The 16,810-nt window shown below is 42.8% G+C and overlaps 1 protein-coding gene across 3 annotated transcripts in view; it reads left to right on the forward strand.

Annotated features, from left to right (window-relative positions):
• Nucleotides 1–16,346, forward strand: part of GLI1 (GLI family zinc finger 1) — a 199,493-nt gene extending 183,147 nt beyond the window's left edge. For all 3 annotated transcript variants that reach the window (XM_069230796.1, XM_069230795.1, XM_069230797.1), the window contains 7 exons: nucleotides 426–533; nucleotides 1,894–2,034; nucleotides 2,577–2,726; nucleotides 3,495–3,659; nucleotides 6,794–7,036; nucleotides 8,565–8,847; nucleotides 10,945–16,346. In XM_069230796.1, the coding sequence (XP_069086897.1) occupies nucleotides 426–533; nucleotides 1,894–2,034; nucleotides 2,577–2,726; nucleotides 3,495–3,659; nucleotides 6,794–7,036; nucleotides 8,565–8,847; nucleotides 10,945–13,427 (3,573 nt within the window). In that variant the 3' untranslated portion in view covers nucleotides 13,428–16,346. The remainder of the gene's footprint in view (nucleotides 1–425; nucleotides 534–1,893; nucleotides 2,035–2,576; nucleotides 2,727–3,494; nucleotides 3,660–6,793; nucleotides 7,037–8,564; nucleotides 8,848–10,944) is intronic.
• Nucleotides 16,347–16,810: the final 464 nt, after the last annotated feature.

Consider the following 16,810-nt stretch of genomic DNA (forward strand, 5'->3'; position numbering starts at 1 on the left):
TGTGATATCATTGTATTTTGTGAAGCATTATCCGGTTTGTTCTCGAAAACATGTTTAAGTTCACCAGATTTCGTGCTTTTCCTCCTCTTGCTAATAATTTGTTCCAAAAAAATCAATGTTGATTTTTGGACATGACACTGGCAACATGGAGATCATCTTTTTTCAGTGATATTATGCAGGAGATTTGAAGAGTTTATTTAAATAAATAGGATATTTGCAGTGATATGGCCTCTTGATGCTACTCTAAAGCTAACAACATAGCATCGCTTTTTTGTGAACTGAGTGTGTTTGTGTCGGTGACTTCCAGCCGGGCAGCAAGCATAGTGTAATTCACAGCGAGACCGCAGCTATGGAAAGATAGGATGTGTGCCTTCACCTAGATGTGTAATTAGATTTATTTTATTTTCCTTTATGGGACCTTGCAGATGAAGTTGGAGCCACTGGGTACTCCCGGTCTTGACTCTCTAAATGGGAAATGTCTGGAGGAACGGTCTGAGGGAGACGTCTCAAGCCCGGCGTCGACAGGGACACAGGTGAAGCCATCCTCATTGTGCTACTTCTCCCTCATGCCTCACATGTCAGTGCCCCACTTCTCCGTGCATTGAGTGGTGTACCAGGTTTTCTCTAGATCCCCTGTGCTGTGAAACCGTGTCATGTAGACCTATTGTGCGACTCGATGCTGGCACATTTCCCTTTGTACCCTCTCTCTGTGGATCTCTACTTGGCTATGCATGACCTAGTACAGAGGTGACCGCAGTGGTGCGGACAATAAACTTGGGGTAAATGTGCGGTTGGGTTAACCGTTATATGATTTTGAGAACCATCGAGAGATCCTGGAGTATCTTTTAGAAGTTTGTATAAATGGAATTCACAAGGATTTGCTCAAGGGCAGCTTAATTATGTTCCAAAATCTCGTCCCAGTCATTACGGATTTAAGCAAGTCCATCTCCCCAACCAGTCACCAGTTTCTTCAATAACAATTTACCCCATGTAGGACATCAAGTAGGCGTATGTTACAACCACCTAAGCAGAAATAATATTTGTATTACTTATCCGTAATTCCACAACTCTGAGTCCATCTTTTCTTCTCTGAGTCATTATGTAGGAGCCTTCCAACTCCACGTATAGTCAATTAGTGCAGCAGACCTGGAGGCATGAGGACAAGTGAGGATGTCTTCAGAGTAGATGCTCCGAATATATTATGCATACCAGCAAGTGTGTGAGGGGTCTAATTTGTTTTGATGGAAAGGACTATAGCAATGGAGTGCCTGTATGGCAAAAGAAGATTCACCTCTGTCTACAATTGGAATGAGGAAATATGGGCCTAAAGTACTGGCTATACCAGTAAGTAATTAAAGAATTTATATGGATTGTTGCCCATGGTAATTAAGAACATCGTACAATGATTCCATCATACAATTCTAAAATCTCTTTTAAATCCTTTATGTTGCACATTTACTCACGGCAAAAGGTGAGGCTTTTCTTTCATCAGAAGCCTAGCCTGCGTCGTATTTTTTACGTTATCAAGTGCAACTTTTTAAAATTTGCTCAGCAAATCTGGCAACTTTTTTGAAAAGTTTGAAATGTTTCTTAAAAGCTATTATCAGATTTATTTAGCAGAATCCTAGGTGGCATTTCACTCTTAGCAGCGAGACGTAGGATTTAACAAGCAGAGACTTGAACGCCCCTCACCCTACTGCGGAGGTTTGATGTGCACCAAGACACAGTGTTGTAAGCACACTTTGTTGATGCAGTGCTTGGAGGCCATGCGCCCACACCCTAGCACCTTTCAATGCATTGATGGCCTACAGTGTATGCTCTAGGCTCTATTCTTATTAACAGTTCTCTGTTGCTTCTTGCTGATGGTTGACGATGTGTTTTGCCTTTCTATAGGACCCTCTGCTCGGGATGCTGGATGGCCGGGATGACCTCGATAAAGAGGATGGAAAACTAGAAGCGGACGTGGTGTATGAAACAAACTGCCACTGGGAAGGCTGCAGCAAGGAGTTTGACCTACAGGAACAGCTTGTGCATGTGAGTTTCTACCCTCGAGTTCTTGGGAAAATACAGAATAGAAAGAGTACCCGTCCTGTTACTGCAGCTCTTGAGTAAAACATCAATGTGATCAGTCAATGTTCATTTCAAGGAATTGATCTTTAGAAAATTGGATATATGACATGGGTGCCACTGGTGCCACCTGCCAAAAATGTAGGCAATGTCCCTACTTTAGAAAAAAAAGAAACTTTAATCTGCTCTATGTAGCCTCACAGTTTTGGCATCACCTCCCACAAATTGCCTCTTCAGCAGTGCAGTAGTATAATTTGTCCAAGGACATCATGTTTGCAACTAGTTTAATTGAGCAACAGTGCTCCTCGATCAAAGGGCTATTAGCATGAGGAGAAGGCTTGACCCTATTTATCCTAGTTACTGCCGAATGGCCACGATACCCATACCTTCTGAAATATAAATTTCAGCGCCGATCATTTTTCTTTCAATGTCCTCTGATGGATCAAGCGCAACACATCGTCCCCAGAAGGCCAAAGACTGACCGATTGTCTGCTCCCTTTCCTCTCCAGCACATCAACAACGAGCACATCCACGGTGAGAAGAAAGAGTTTGTGTGCCACTGGCTGGACTGCTCGCGGGAGCAGAGGCCCTTCAAAGCACAGTACATGCTTGTGGTCCACATGCGGAGGCACACGGGCGAGAAACCCCACAAATGTACGGTGAGTAACCACATATCGCGGCAAAGTGTCAAAGGGATGCACAAGTGGGTGTGTACAAGGTTCAGCTGACAACGAGGGTGTGAACAATAAATCCAGAATGGGAAGAGTGTTTAACTGAGAGGGAAGAACCCGTATTATCTAACTCATTATTATTAGTGGGAGCACTAATTGGGAACAAAGGCCATATTCCTCACCTAATGATATTTACTGTGGAAAGTGAAAAAGCACAAATATAAAATCTGGGATTAAAGAATTTATGAAAACCCCTACCAAAAGAGATTGATTTAGGAAGTATTGTTGGCAAGAAGCTAAAGGACTGGCCACATTAAGGTACAGAAATCGAAACTCACAGTTAGGTTGGTTTATGGGAAAATCTGGAAATTTTGTGTTAGGCCTTCGAAACATGAGTGGGGTTCAGAGGAGTCAGTAATAATGTTCCTGGCCTAAAGATGCACAATGCTTGTGAGAAAGTCCCCAGATTATGAACATTTAAACAGCTCTGTGGTATTTAAAAAAGTAATAGGATAAAACGTATTGCAGCGGAGTACAACAGATTTTGAGACTTCATAGTTTCTTTACTGTGTTAAATTGGGCATGGACGTAACCTAAGGCCACACGGTCTTTATCTGTGGACACCAACGATGCATCTGAATTACAGACATAAGTACCCTCTTCTCACCGTTGAGCTGTTGTATTGTCAAACATGGTGATGCCTCGTAATCGCGAATGGAAGTGGAGCCTCATTTTCCTCTGTGTTTTGTTTTACAGTTCGAGGGCTGTAACAAGGCCTACTCACGGCTGGAGAACCTGAAAACCCACCTGCGGTCCCACACGGGCGAAAAGCCGTATGTCTGTGAGCACGAGGGCTGCAACAAGGCCTTTTCCAATGCGTCTGACCGGGCTAAGCATCAGAACCGAACCCACTCAAACGAGGTACAGAGTGGGCAGGTCTCTGCCCTGTCAGTGGAGGGTAGCAGTGAGGCGGTAGAAAGCAGGATTCCTATAACTCCACCTGTAATGCCATACTGCCCTGCCCTCCTGACTGTATGTCTGAATAACGTTGAGAAAAATATCTGACATAAATATTGTTTCCTTAAATACACATGCAAAAATACTGTGGAGCTGACTGCAGATTATCTGATATTGACCCCAGAGGGTGATAGTTTCATAAACGATATTTAAGACACTAAATTTATGTGAAACATCAAGTCCACAATATTCAGGTATCATGCCACCCTGCTTGCGTTACTACCATAAATTCAGAAGATGTGTTTTCTGTCAGCGTGTCCTTTTAAGGTTGCAGCCAAAAGGCATGCTAGAAGTCATGCCAGAGCTTGAGGAAGTCTACCTGTTAGTGTGACATCTGACAGTCATTCATATTCACCGAACAACTCATTGAAGATTTAGAAAACTACCCCTTAATACCCAAAGGATGAGATGTGCAAATGCAGATATATTCAGTATTTAAATTACCCCAAAACCTTTCTCACCATGTATATTTTTTTAAATCAGTTTTTCGGGTTTGGGCAAGCTGCATAGCCACATACGTTGGGGTTTCAGAGCCTGTCAAGCCATTAACTTGTATTCATGATGGCTCCAGTCCACTGACCTAGCTTGTGGTTGGCTGGGTGTGTTGTATGGACACCAGGCTCCCAGACCTGTTCTTCAAATTGGTGCATTTCCAGAGCCCGAGTTAAAATATGGACATTCCCTGATAGCAATCCATATTTTAACTCGGGCTCTAGAAATGCTCCAATTCCAAGAACAGATATTCCCAATTTGTGTTTCTGCTGTAGACATTGGTCACACATGTGTATTGTTGAATGTCAGAGAATTCTTCGTAGTTCTGACTCCTGACCGTAGAAGTTCATGTTATCTATAGCGACCACGGCAACTTTACTTACAGAACCACTAACAATTTGCTTTTGGAATGAGATTGAGGTAATGGTGTTCTTGGTTAGTCGTTACATACACATAATTATTTCTGCCAGGTCAGCAAAACTCATTAGGAAGGTCAGGCTCAACAACCTTCTTCATTCAACTAACTTCCTTTACTAACATATCAAAAATGTTTTTTCTTTTCCGAAATGCTTGTGTGAATTCTAAACATTCATCATTGACCCAGAGCACACACCCTCAAAAAAACAACCTGAACCGATATGATCATCAAATATTTCATCAAAGGGATGTCCACAGATACGCAGAAAACAAGATGGAAGTAGGAAGTAAAGGCCTGATGTCCAAAATTTCCATTCACAAAAAATAGTTGCAAACTCTGCACTGATTTTTTACAAATTAAAAATAATTTTGCAAACTCAATCTTCTAATAATGAGTTGGTTCACAAAATTCCAAATCATATTGGGCTGCTCTCTGACCTACCTCATCAATATCCATGAGGAAACTTGCAAATTGTGATTACAATTGGATGCCATCACAGTGATGGTGTCCTGTTGTGGTGAGCATGTCTGTGATCCCATTTTAATAAAGTAAACTTTTTTTAATGTGGCCCATTTTCTTTGACGGAAATGAAACTGCATTTAAAAAGTACTTGGTGTTTACTTTTCTTTCCCTTGTGCAAACATTGGAAAGTGGTAGTAATGGTAAGATACCAGCACTTCCTTGGTGTGTCCATTATATAATGTAAGTAGTGCCTGATGGGAGTGGCGCTATACAGTCAATTGCCTTACTACCTTGAGGCAGAAAACAATTATGTATTATGAGAATACACAATATACACATATCCAGCTGATACCACAGCACTCATAACACAAGTATTTAGAACCAGAAATAGAGTATAAAGTGTTTGAAATCAGTACTTAGATAATACAGTAATCTTCTCCGTTGTCAATTTGTATTTTTTAATACCGTCAACATTGGCTCTGAGTAACCAGTTCGTTCATATACAGCGAACAGTAGTAGCCTCTGATAGTAAATACTTTCATTAACAGCCAACACGTGTTTCGTCACACCGAGACATTTTCAAGGCCAAGACGTCAGCAAAGTTGTGTCCATATAAGTGAAGGTCCGTAATATAAGAAAGCTGTGTCTAGTATATGGAACAGATTAAATGATGCAATTGCTCCAAAAGGTTGTCTCCTCTAGCGAATCTCCAGAGAAAGTGAGACATCAAAGGTTTGTAAAAAGATGTACAGCAGGAATGGAGAGTTGCAGGACCATGATACGTCCTTGAGATTAGGAGTGACCGTCCGTACGCGGTATCTTTGTTACGAATGTCACTTTTCTTTCCCTGACTGCAGAGTGATAGGATTTTGTAAACTGAACTGCGACAATCTTGCTAGGCCACAGGGAGTGTACAAAGAAAGGCTGAGGATGTCATTTTTGTAATGCAAAATAAAATGTAACTATCTGTAAATGGACTGTACAAATATTTCAGAATATATCAGCAGGTACGAAAACACAAATGAAGCTATTTGTAGTAGTGCTAAAATTTTAATAAGGTCAAAACAAATCAATACTGTTTGTGATGCATGAATGAAATATTCATTGAAACCCGATGTCCACATGTTATTGTTTGCACGCTGTATGGTTTTGTCAGCAAAACTCCATGTCTGCGCAGCCAATTTAGTGGCCATTTCAATAGAAAATGCACTGTCTGTACAGGGCAGTGCACGAACATGCCATACTTTAGTAATATGTTTGCAACAGTATGCACCACCAATTACATACTAAACCCTTAACACACTCCTACTGAATACATTTGCTACACTTGTTCTTTGTGCAACTCTTTTTAGCAATCCCTACAACTGTGTTATGATGTAACATTTATGGCAGCGCCCGCACTATGAAAACTGTTCCAGCACCACTGGCGAGGGTACTTGGGGGGCATAACTGGCCGGGATATAATAAGTCAACATGCTGCTACTCAGTGAGCCCCATCGTAGGGAGCATTTGATTTAGTAGTGTGTTTAAAAGCAAACACCTCGAAAAAGCAAAAGCATTTCTGCCCTGAGGTGGGCTACTGATGCCTTGTTTTAAAATCTGTTCACAAATAATTGCTTTATTTGGAAAAATGCTCTCTTTTATTGATCCTCTCTTCTTGTCCCAGAAACCCTACGTGTGCAAGATCCCCGGCTGTACCAAGAGGTACACAGACCCCAGTTCGCTGCGCAAGCATGTGAAGACAGTGCACGGCCCCGAGGCGCACATCACCAAGAAGCACAGAGGAGAGGGCATCATGAGAACCCTTGGGGGAACTGATGGGTTGAGGACTCTGGCAGGACCAAGCGGAGAGCAGGAGGTGGACGGCAGGCGAGAGGAGGGCAAACTGATGGTGCCAGAGGGGGCGTTGGTAAGCAAGGACATAAACTGAGCATTCTGCTCATTTTGGAGATATAGGGATCCATCAAAAGTACTCAATCTAATGTATTACTAAAGAAACCACACAACCAGCCTTTCCTACCATGCCAGCACAGAATCCTAACCATCCATTCCCTCTCAAGTTCTGTACCTAAACCTAAATAAGGGCTATTGGAAATATGTAGCAGCGGAGAACTAAATTATGTGGCATGGGGTGAACAAAATTGTGCTGCAAGAAAATGACTTAAATAGAGCAATCAACCACTGAAATATGATGACCAGTTAACCTTTGCAAACACATTTCCATGCAGCCGAAATATGCATGTCAGTGTTTTTTGTAACTTTTACTCGATTTCAACTAGGAATAATTGTTTTGCTGAAATCTGCAAAGTATACAGCAAATGAAAGATTATATTGGAAGTGCAGCAAATCCATAATAATGGGGAAGATGCCACGGCTGCATAATAACCTAATTCCAGTGGCACTGACCTAAACTGCATCTTCTTCCCAGGCTCTGTGCCCACAATGCTAAACACATATGGGATCCCAACCAAATTCTTCCTTCCAGGCTGTGTATTAGAGTGCCACATGCACACAAGATCCCAATCTGCCCTGTATGCCCTGGCTTTGTACCTAGAGTGAGAGGCACATAAAGGATCCCTGCCACCATCGTCCGCCCTGCCTAGCATTGGTGGGTCCGCTAATCTTTGATGGAATTCCAACGAACCTTGTCCTGCCCAGGTTTGCACCTAATGTGATCATCCCAGCTTCATGGCTCTTCCCAGGCACTGCATCATCATGACTTTTCCATGCATGCTGCCATGAACAGGTAGAGAATCCAGAACTGGATCAGCCTCTCCCTCCTAGGAGAAATAGAGTACCTCATGGACGGTCAGGAGATTTCCCTGAGGGCTGAACAATGCGGCTAGGTCTAGCAGCTGAAGAGGAATAATGCTATTGGGTACTATGGCAAACCCCATAGTGAAAAACACTGCATTTAGCCCCATTTATCAAAACGTGCTTCCTGGAGTACTCAGCTAACTGGCATCTGCCCCGAAACACCATTGCAGATTGTCAGACTGAATGGCTATTGTCACTGGGTACTGGTGTCACAATATTTTAGAGGGCTACGTTAGTTCCCAGCCTACCCTACACCCCAAGCATTCTACCAAGGAGAAACATAAAAGGCCAACCAGTGCCAAGCGGCCTTTCCTTCTGCAAACGTACTGGGGGTTTAGAGCTTTTCCTAGGTTCCCCTAATAAGATCTATGTCCAGGCAGTCTGTCGCTCCTAGGTGTAGGACCATACACACATAGGACCAAACCATCCTTGGGCTTTGCATTCTCTGTATCCATATGTATCTATATGAATCCCTACAGAGACAAAGAACCCAAAGCCTAGAAGGCATGACATGATGATCTTTGCAGCCATACCAGCGTTTTTTCAAATAAGCCAATCTGTAACTACACGTGCGTGGCATATTCAATCTTTGGCCAATAAAACTGTTTGTTGCTTTTCAGAAACCGCAGCATAGCCCCGGCGGCCAGTCCTCTTGCAGTAGTGAGCGCTCTCCGCTTGGTAGTGCCAACAACAATGACAGTGGCGTGGAAATGAATTTGAACACCGGTGGCAGCTTCGAGGACTTGTCCACGCTGGAGGATATCCCCTCTGTGGAGTCGGTGGGCCATGCTGGCATGTCAGCGCTCAAGAAGTTAGAGAACTTGCGAATCGACAAACTCAAGCAGCTGCGAAAGATGACCCAGCCCACCAAACCTGTAAAGCTACCCAGCCTTCCGAGCAACGGTGAGTGACGTGAGCTGGGTTTTGCCTGTGACACAGCTGCTTTTTTCCTGATGATAACCCACTATTCTTAGGTAGTCCAACACTGCGGTGCGATATTGATCCATTGGTTAATTTATGGAACATAACAATTGGATTTTCTAATTTATTGGATGGCCAAAATTACTCACAGAAGGTGGGATAAGCTTTTAGATCGTTGTTGCAATTACGCACTTAGGCTTTCCCACATTTGTAAGTTTCCCCTTAATAAAACCTTAAAGGAGGTACTCACTAAGGGGTTCAGGAACATCTCTCTTCCCTGGGGACCAGCATGCCTTATAATAATTGTTGAAGAATATACTCAAAACCTACATGCCTGTGTCAACGCACTGAGTCATGAAGAAGCCATTCGCATAATCACAATATGAGTACCACTGCAGCATTCATCTAAATGTGTTTCATGTGCCCTATGATCACACAAAAGCACAGAGTACCCAGAGTGGAAAGGGCACACATGTAGTACTCGAACTGAAACAGTGCCAGGAAGCTGACAAGGCCTACCTGCCATTCCCTCCTCCTGATCTCATCCTCTGCCCCACTGCAGGAATAGTGCCATTACAGAAAACGAGTTAATCAAGATTAGCAGTTGGATTTTGTTTAGTTTTCTAAATAAAGGGAGGAGGCAAGCATGGGCAAATAGCTGATACTAGAAGTGTTTTGGTGTTTTATTAGAAGGTGGGCAGCATGCTGGAGTTTCCCATGGACACAATATATCAGGTATGGAGAACGTTTTTAGAAATGAAAGTAGCTTCACGTTCATAGTCTTGTAATGCTCAGCTGCAGTGTGCCTGTTTTCGAGCTTGTGCTGCTGTCTTGTTTTCATATTATAACCTCATATTCTCGAGATATGGTGGGTGCAAGGCCCAGGTACTCAAAAGGATGACCTCCTCCATATGGAACACTCTGCAAAGATGTGCGGTTAAGACTCCTTGTAGGCACCGTTCTCTAAATAAATGTATGCGTTATGTCATTTGTGCAAAATAAAATCAGTTTACAGACCTTCTAAGTACTATTATCTACGTCAGCTTCTAAATCCCTCCTCAAACTTTTCTAGATTCCACCTTATTTAGTGTAGAGATTTCCATTAAATCAGCCATTAGATCGCCATTAAATCAGTTTCAATTCGTCCACTAAATCATCCCTTAAATCTAAGCATATTCAGCCTCTACAGATTTGCTAAATGCACCGTTACATCTTTGTTAAATCATTCCACAGGTCTCCACTAAACCAGACTCTCCCTCTCTAGGAAATCAGCCTCTGCGTCACTGCTGGTGTGTAGAGATGTGCTGAATCAGTCTCTAGATCCCTGCAAAATTATTTTGTAGATCCCCACTAAAGTAATTTCTAGCTCTTTCCTCAGCCGACAGGTGAGAAATCTCTGTTAAATGATTCCTTCCTTAATATATCAGCAGATATCAACCTAATCAGTTTGAAAACAATATTAAATCATGCTGTAATCTCTTCTAAGTAGGTCTGCAGATCTGTGTTGAACCTGTATTTAGATCTCTGCTCAATCAGTTTCAATATTTGCACTAAATCAGTTTGTAGGTCTACTAACGAGTATCTAGATCTCACTAAATCAGTCTCTAGTTTTTTTAATTTTTGGGTTCTCATTTAAATCAGCCTTTATATCTCTTTTAAATCAGTCCTAGAATTAAACTAACGTAATCTATGTATCCAACTACAATTCATCACACTGAAATTTAAGAATAATTAATTTCTATTTCTGGAAAGTAATAGCGACAGGAGCTAAAAACACCGAGCGTGAGCACAACCACTACAGCCCTTGAAATCTTATTACCACATTCAGTGATGGTCCTCATCTTTCTAACCAGGCTGTGGTCCTTGCACCAGTTTTCTTCCTTAAACAAAACTGTATTGTCCTGTAGAAACCCATATTCTCTTGTTGCTTAGCTCCTTTCATTATAAAAAGTTAGAGCATGCACAGAAAAATGAATACCAAAGGAAATGCTACATAAAGTTACCACTTCACTTTGAGATAGTTCTGAATGGTAAAGGTACTTATAGGTGTGCTAAAAACTTTTGCAATTGTTTTTTCAGGTTCACAGGGAGATGCCTGTGGGATGCCACTGATGGCTCCCAATCGCCGACTGATGGAGCTATCTGCAAATGACCTGAACTCCATGAATCAGCATAACGAGCGGCGCAATAGCACTACCAGCACCATGAGTTCAGCCTACACTGTAAGCAGAAGGTCCTCGATGGTGTCCCCTTACCTCGTCAATCAGCAGTCTGGTGAATGTTTAGGTCCTCCCAATGGCATAGCCATGGGGGACCCATATGACTCTGGTTCCACAGATGTCTCACGCAGGTCCAGCGAGGCCAGTCATTGTGGTGGCCTCCCAGGATTATCCAACTTCACACCAGCACAGCAGTACAGACTAAAGGCCAAGTATGCAGCCGCAACAGGTGGTCCCCCACCTACTCCACTGCCCAACATGGAGCGAATGGTGGCAAACACAAGAATGGGTTATGGAGGAGACTACCATGGGGCACCCATGCCTTCATTTCCAATGGGAGCTCCTCAACGAAGGCACAGTGCCAACGAGTATCACACCTTTGGTACAGGCATTATTCATCCACATCTGGCACCAGGAGGCAGTGTTAGGCGAGCCAGTGACCCTGCAAGAAGTGGCGTAGAACAGCAAGCTGTCCTAAAAGTACAGAGGTTCAAAAGCATGACCAACATGAACACAGGGGTTATGAACAGGCAAATGACAGCCCTTCAGCAGCAATTTAGTGGATCTGATGCTAGTCTCCAGCGGCACATCTTCTCTCCGCGACCTCCTAGCATCACAGAAAATGTCTTCATGGAATCAGTGGGTATAGATGGATTCAGTCACGCCAGCGAACAAACTGTAGGTGCCCATAATCAGATGGAGCCATACACAACATATCCTGACCCAGAATCTACTGTGCCTAACACCAACGAACATATCAATTTCAACTGCCAGTCTCAAGGCATGAACATGCACAATTCACACCTTTACAGTGCATCTCCCAGAGTCATAGGCAATTTAATGGTAAACCCAGAGAACCAATCAGGGTTGGATAATGGTCTGGTCTCATCAGATTTCAATCGAAACCAGTGCCAGATGAACAATCGAGCTCAGCACTTCCAAAGTACATCAAATGTACAAAGCAACACTAATGGGCCCGTCCAGTGGAATGAAATCAGCTCAGGTAACATAGGCATGGTGGCCGACCCAAACCAGACAATGATGCATCCCACTATGGTTTCAGGAAGTCAATGTCAAGGTCAGTACCCCAACTGTAGGCCATCCCCGCATTCTAAGGCATCCAGTGTGGCGCACAGTGGTCCAAGCCAGCAGGGAATGTTTCCACATGGCCAGAGGTTCAACCATTTAGGGCAGATGCATATCAAACCAGAGCAGCAGTTTCATCAATCAGTGCCAGCCATGACCTCATGCCAGAATGCAAAACAATCAATGGAGCAGCAGCTGCACCAGCATGATCTTCCCCAGTCTAATGTGATGGCTATTGTGCCAAGTGACATGAGTTGTGACTACCAGGGAACAGCTGAAAACCAGCAAGGTGCCTGTCTAAATCTGGGGTCGAACCCTGAAATGCTAAATCAGCAAGGAAGAAGACCACAGACCCCAATGATGCAAGTCAAGGAAATGATGGTCAGAAACTACGTGCAGTCTCAGCAAGCACTGATGTGGGAAGAGCAGCATAAAAACGAAAATCTGATGAGCTTCAACGGAGAAGGCGTTGACACTGGCCAAGTTAATGTCCTGCATGGCTCAGAAGCCCAACCGTACATGAGTCCAAAGTATATGAATTACCAAGACAAGTCACCACAGTGTAATCTGATGAGCCCTGTTTCGCAGGACAATCAGTCTGTCCACAGCAAACCCTTGATGAGCCCAGGAACACAGTGTTTCCGTCAAGGGGTAGTTCCACGTCCCCCTGGTGGCCCCAAGCCAATGAGCAGACAAAACAGTATGGGCAGCTCATCCCAGCTAAGCCCAACCTACCCACCCTCAGAAACCAGCCCAAGGAGACTACTTCGGCTTCCACCAATTCAAGCTCAACCAGAGACACCGGATAATTCTTCCATGATGTATTGCTCTGGGCAGATCCCCATGCTTCCCAGCAAAGTGGGGAATAACAAGTTGACAGGTCCCCAATCCCACGAACATATGAGCTGTGAAAGTCAACGACCAGGCCAGTACAATCCAGTAATAGACCAACTGAGATCGAGCTCTGTGCTTTACCCTCAAGGTCAAGTTGCCAATTCTTTGGATAGTTTGGACTTGGAAAGTACCCAAATAGATTTTGCAGCAATTATTGATGATGCAGACTCATCTTCCTTGATGCCTGAGTGCCTGAGTCCAAGTGCCCTTCATGGTTCATCCCAGACTTCCTCCCGCCTTACCACACCTCGGAACTCTGCTGTAATGATGCAGTCCGGAACGCCAAATATGGCCATTGGAGATATGACCTCCATGTTGACATCATTGGCTGGAGAAAACAAATTCCTCAATACAATCTCTTGAGAGTGGGATGCACATTGATACACTCTGAGGACAATCAGATGCAGCTGCATATATTCCGATGGAGGAAACTGAAATGCAGTAACTCCTTTGTCCAAAGCCACGGGTAACCTGGCCGTTCCTGTGAAAGCTGATTTTATCGTTGGAATGCTCTAGAACACCATTGGGCCACCCAAAAAAATATCAGCCAGCGGGGAAATCATCGCAAAGGACCCCTGGTTCAGGAACAAGTGCTTCCCCAACCAGTGAGGGAAACAGAGCAATACTTGATAGAAAAAAAAGAATAACGGAAAGTTCAACATTTTCAAGTGAACTTTAACCCAGTTTTAGCTTTGTTGAGTGAATGTCTTTATAGATAAAGTGACATTTAATAGTTTTTGTAAACCACAGAATAAAAAGCCAAACAAATTAAGCATTTTGTGCCTACCTCATGGTACATATTAAACGTTGGGGCATAGCCTTTCAACACATGATGCACAGCCCCAAGAAAAATTTGCAGGCAAATGGGAGACCTTTGTTGATAGTGAGTTGACTGTTTGATCATGGCAGCAGAGTGTTCAAGTTGAGGAGCAGGCGGTCAGTAAAAGGTTGGCAGGAATTCTCCTACACCTGCTGCCCTGGCACATCCTAAGTTTCAAGTTATTTGCAGACTTGTGTTTATGACGTGATGGGTTGGAAAAGAGTTGCACTGTCGCTGGCCGGCAGTTTCACAACAATAGATCACAGAAAACTAGAAAATGATGTACCATACCTGTAATCCTTTAAAAGGGACAGATAATGACCTTAAAAGGGTCTACTGAAAAGATACAGTAAAGGCATCATGAGTCTCTGGCATGAGGGAATCAAAATAGCAATTACTTGACTGACGGAACACCAACAACCTTCCATTATCACAAGGGCTAATGAAGGGTAGGCCTCGGATGGTTGATCCTACACTAGATTTTCTAAAAATCTACATTGGATACAGTTACATACACTAAACATAGAGGCAAATTGTTTCCATAGTCATTGGATAACCTAAAAAGTTTGCTTGGAGCAGGTCCCACAAGGCTTGTGTTCAGGACCCTTGTTCTATCCAGTATTCCAGGAATCCAGAAAACATCCTCCACGATTGTAGTATTAATGGATTCTAACAGTTCTGTCTCACGCTACAGAAGTCCACCAGTGTTGCTGCATGAATAGTAATACCATGGACTGTGAATGCAGTTCTACAAAGGTATCACATTATCCACAGAACAATTCAAACTACTTGGTGGCAACCAGTTGCCCAAAAAGATAAAATGGCAGTGCCATTTCAAGATTCCTTTCTCACATCAAACCCAACAATGAGAGTAGTCACGATGACGAAAATAGTCATGCAATCTGGAAATACTCTGATTATATTACTTGTGCACTACTACGCCTGGCAAAATATTACCATGACTCTATTACACAGGTGAACATATTACAATGCTGACACTCTTCATACCCAACAAATGGTCTGTGTTATTATAGTACTCACAGAACCCGGCAAAATGGGCGTAAAAAACTCATAAAACCCAACAAAACCTTTACATGATTAGATAATCTAGAATCCAGCAAACATGCTATATAATTAGATACCTCAAACAAAGCAAAATATATATAATATATCTAATGTTATAGAACTTATATAATGCAAAAATATGTATACTTATGGATCCCGCAGAGCTGAGCAGAACTTCTATATCATTACACGATCAACATAGCACAAAAAACGATATGTACTTAGAACACAACAACTGGTCAATATGCGCCGAGAACACATAGAATCAAACACAACTGGTCACAGAACTGCTCCAACCCAATAAACATTTCCACCGTTATAGAAAGCATGGCACCCAGTATCACAGAGTTGGTAAAACTAAACAAAACAAGTGGGCCCACAAACACTCTGCAGGCACGAATCCCCCGCCAGGGCAGCAGAGTTGCCAAGGCAATGCTATGTATTTAACACGTTACCGTCTGATATTCCTATGCACTTGCAATGGAAATAACACTAGACTGATGCATACAATAGGCCCTAATGTTACTCGTCAACATTAAATCGAGACAAATCCCGGTATGGAGGTGCGATTCATTATATGAGACTGGTCAGAGTGTAACGAGGGGTAGCAGAATTCGAGGATTGGTCCTCAGAGAAAATGACATGCAACAGATAGTTTTGGGTAAGCACACCAAGGAATCCCATAGCTCTTCACCATTTTTTGAGAGACTCCATTATATTATATTTCATGGTTGTTTGTGTGTAAGGACTTTCATGTGCATCTGTGTGCGGCCATCTTGATTCCTTGACAGTTCAAGGTATTTCACCTTAGGTACGTGATTTTAAACCATACACGTTACTTCTTGCTCACTAGTCCCTCACTCCTACTTATACCTCATATGCCATCAGCATGGAGCTAAAAGGGACAACCAGGCTCCACGAGGGTACTCACAGATATTTTTCCTCCTCCATTAAGGAGGTTTATTTCATTTCCTCCCCATGATGCTCCACTGCCAACGAGGCTCTGTTTACATCAAATTTCCAGAATCTCACTGCTTCCCTCATGCACGCAAACACATTGTTGTGGGGTCAGTGTAGCTCTACTCATTCGAGCTAACTTAAAAAAAACCAAAGAAATTGTTTGTTCTATTTTTAAAGAAATAATGGTACGTTTTTTGTATTTGATTAAAACAAACAAATGCTGTGTTTTTTTAAAGGACTGATGTTTTGCATACACAAGAGTTTTTAAAGAAAATAAAGCTTTTTAACTAGCTGCATGCCGGTCACCTGTGCCTACAATTTCGTATGCTGTTTTTTTGTATATATATATATAAAGTATGTGTATTTTTTATATGTAAATCTTTTTGTTTTGCTAGCAAAATTTCATGATAATAAAATAAAAAGGCAATAAGAAAATAGTCAAGCTGTGGACATTTTTATTGCGACAAGTCACGCATTTTGCAGAGTAGGTAAATCAATGTACACTGACACATATAACTGCAACTTTAATGTTAGGAAGAGTACCCTTCAACATGGTGTGTCAACCATCTCTAAGAACAAAGCAGGACACGGCGTGATGTACACCAAAAGCTTTTATTCAAAGTGGAATGTAGAGCAAATAGGTCAATGAGAGAACCCTTCCTCTCGACAGCGCAAACCGTCCACGCCAACAACCTCTCCTACGTCATCACATTCCTCACAGTCTCACCCACATGCACACAACAGTCTACATTCCGTTCTCTCCATTCCAAGGATGCAAACTTTGTGAGACACACAATCCTATTAATCTAAAACTAAATTGTCACAAATCTTAGATACCCTACCTATCAGTTTCGCCGTCTCTCAACCCCAGTTCCCAGACACAGTCAACCCAAAGCATGAG

The sequence above is a fragment of the Pleurodeles waltl genome, chromosome 4_2, assembly GCF_031143425.1.
Source record: "Pleurodeles waltl isolate 20211129_DDA chromosome 4_2, aPleWal1.hap1.20221129, whole genome shotgun sequence".
Lineage (NCBI taxonomy): Eukaryota > Metazoa > Chordata > Amphibia > Caudata > Salamandridae > Pleurodeles > Pleurodeles waltl.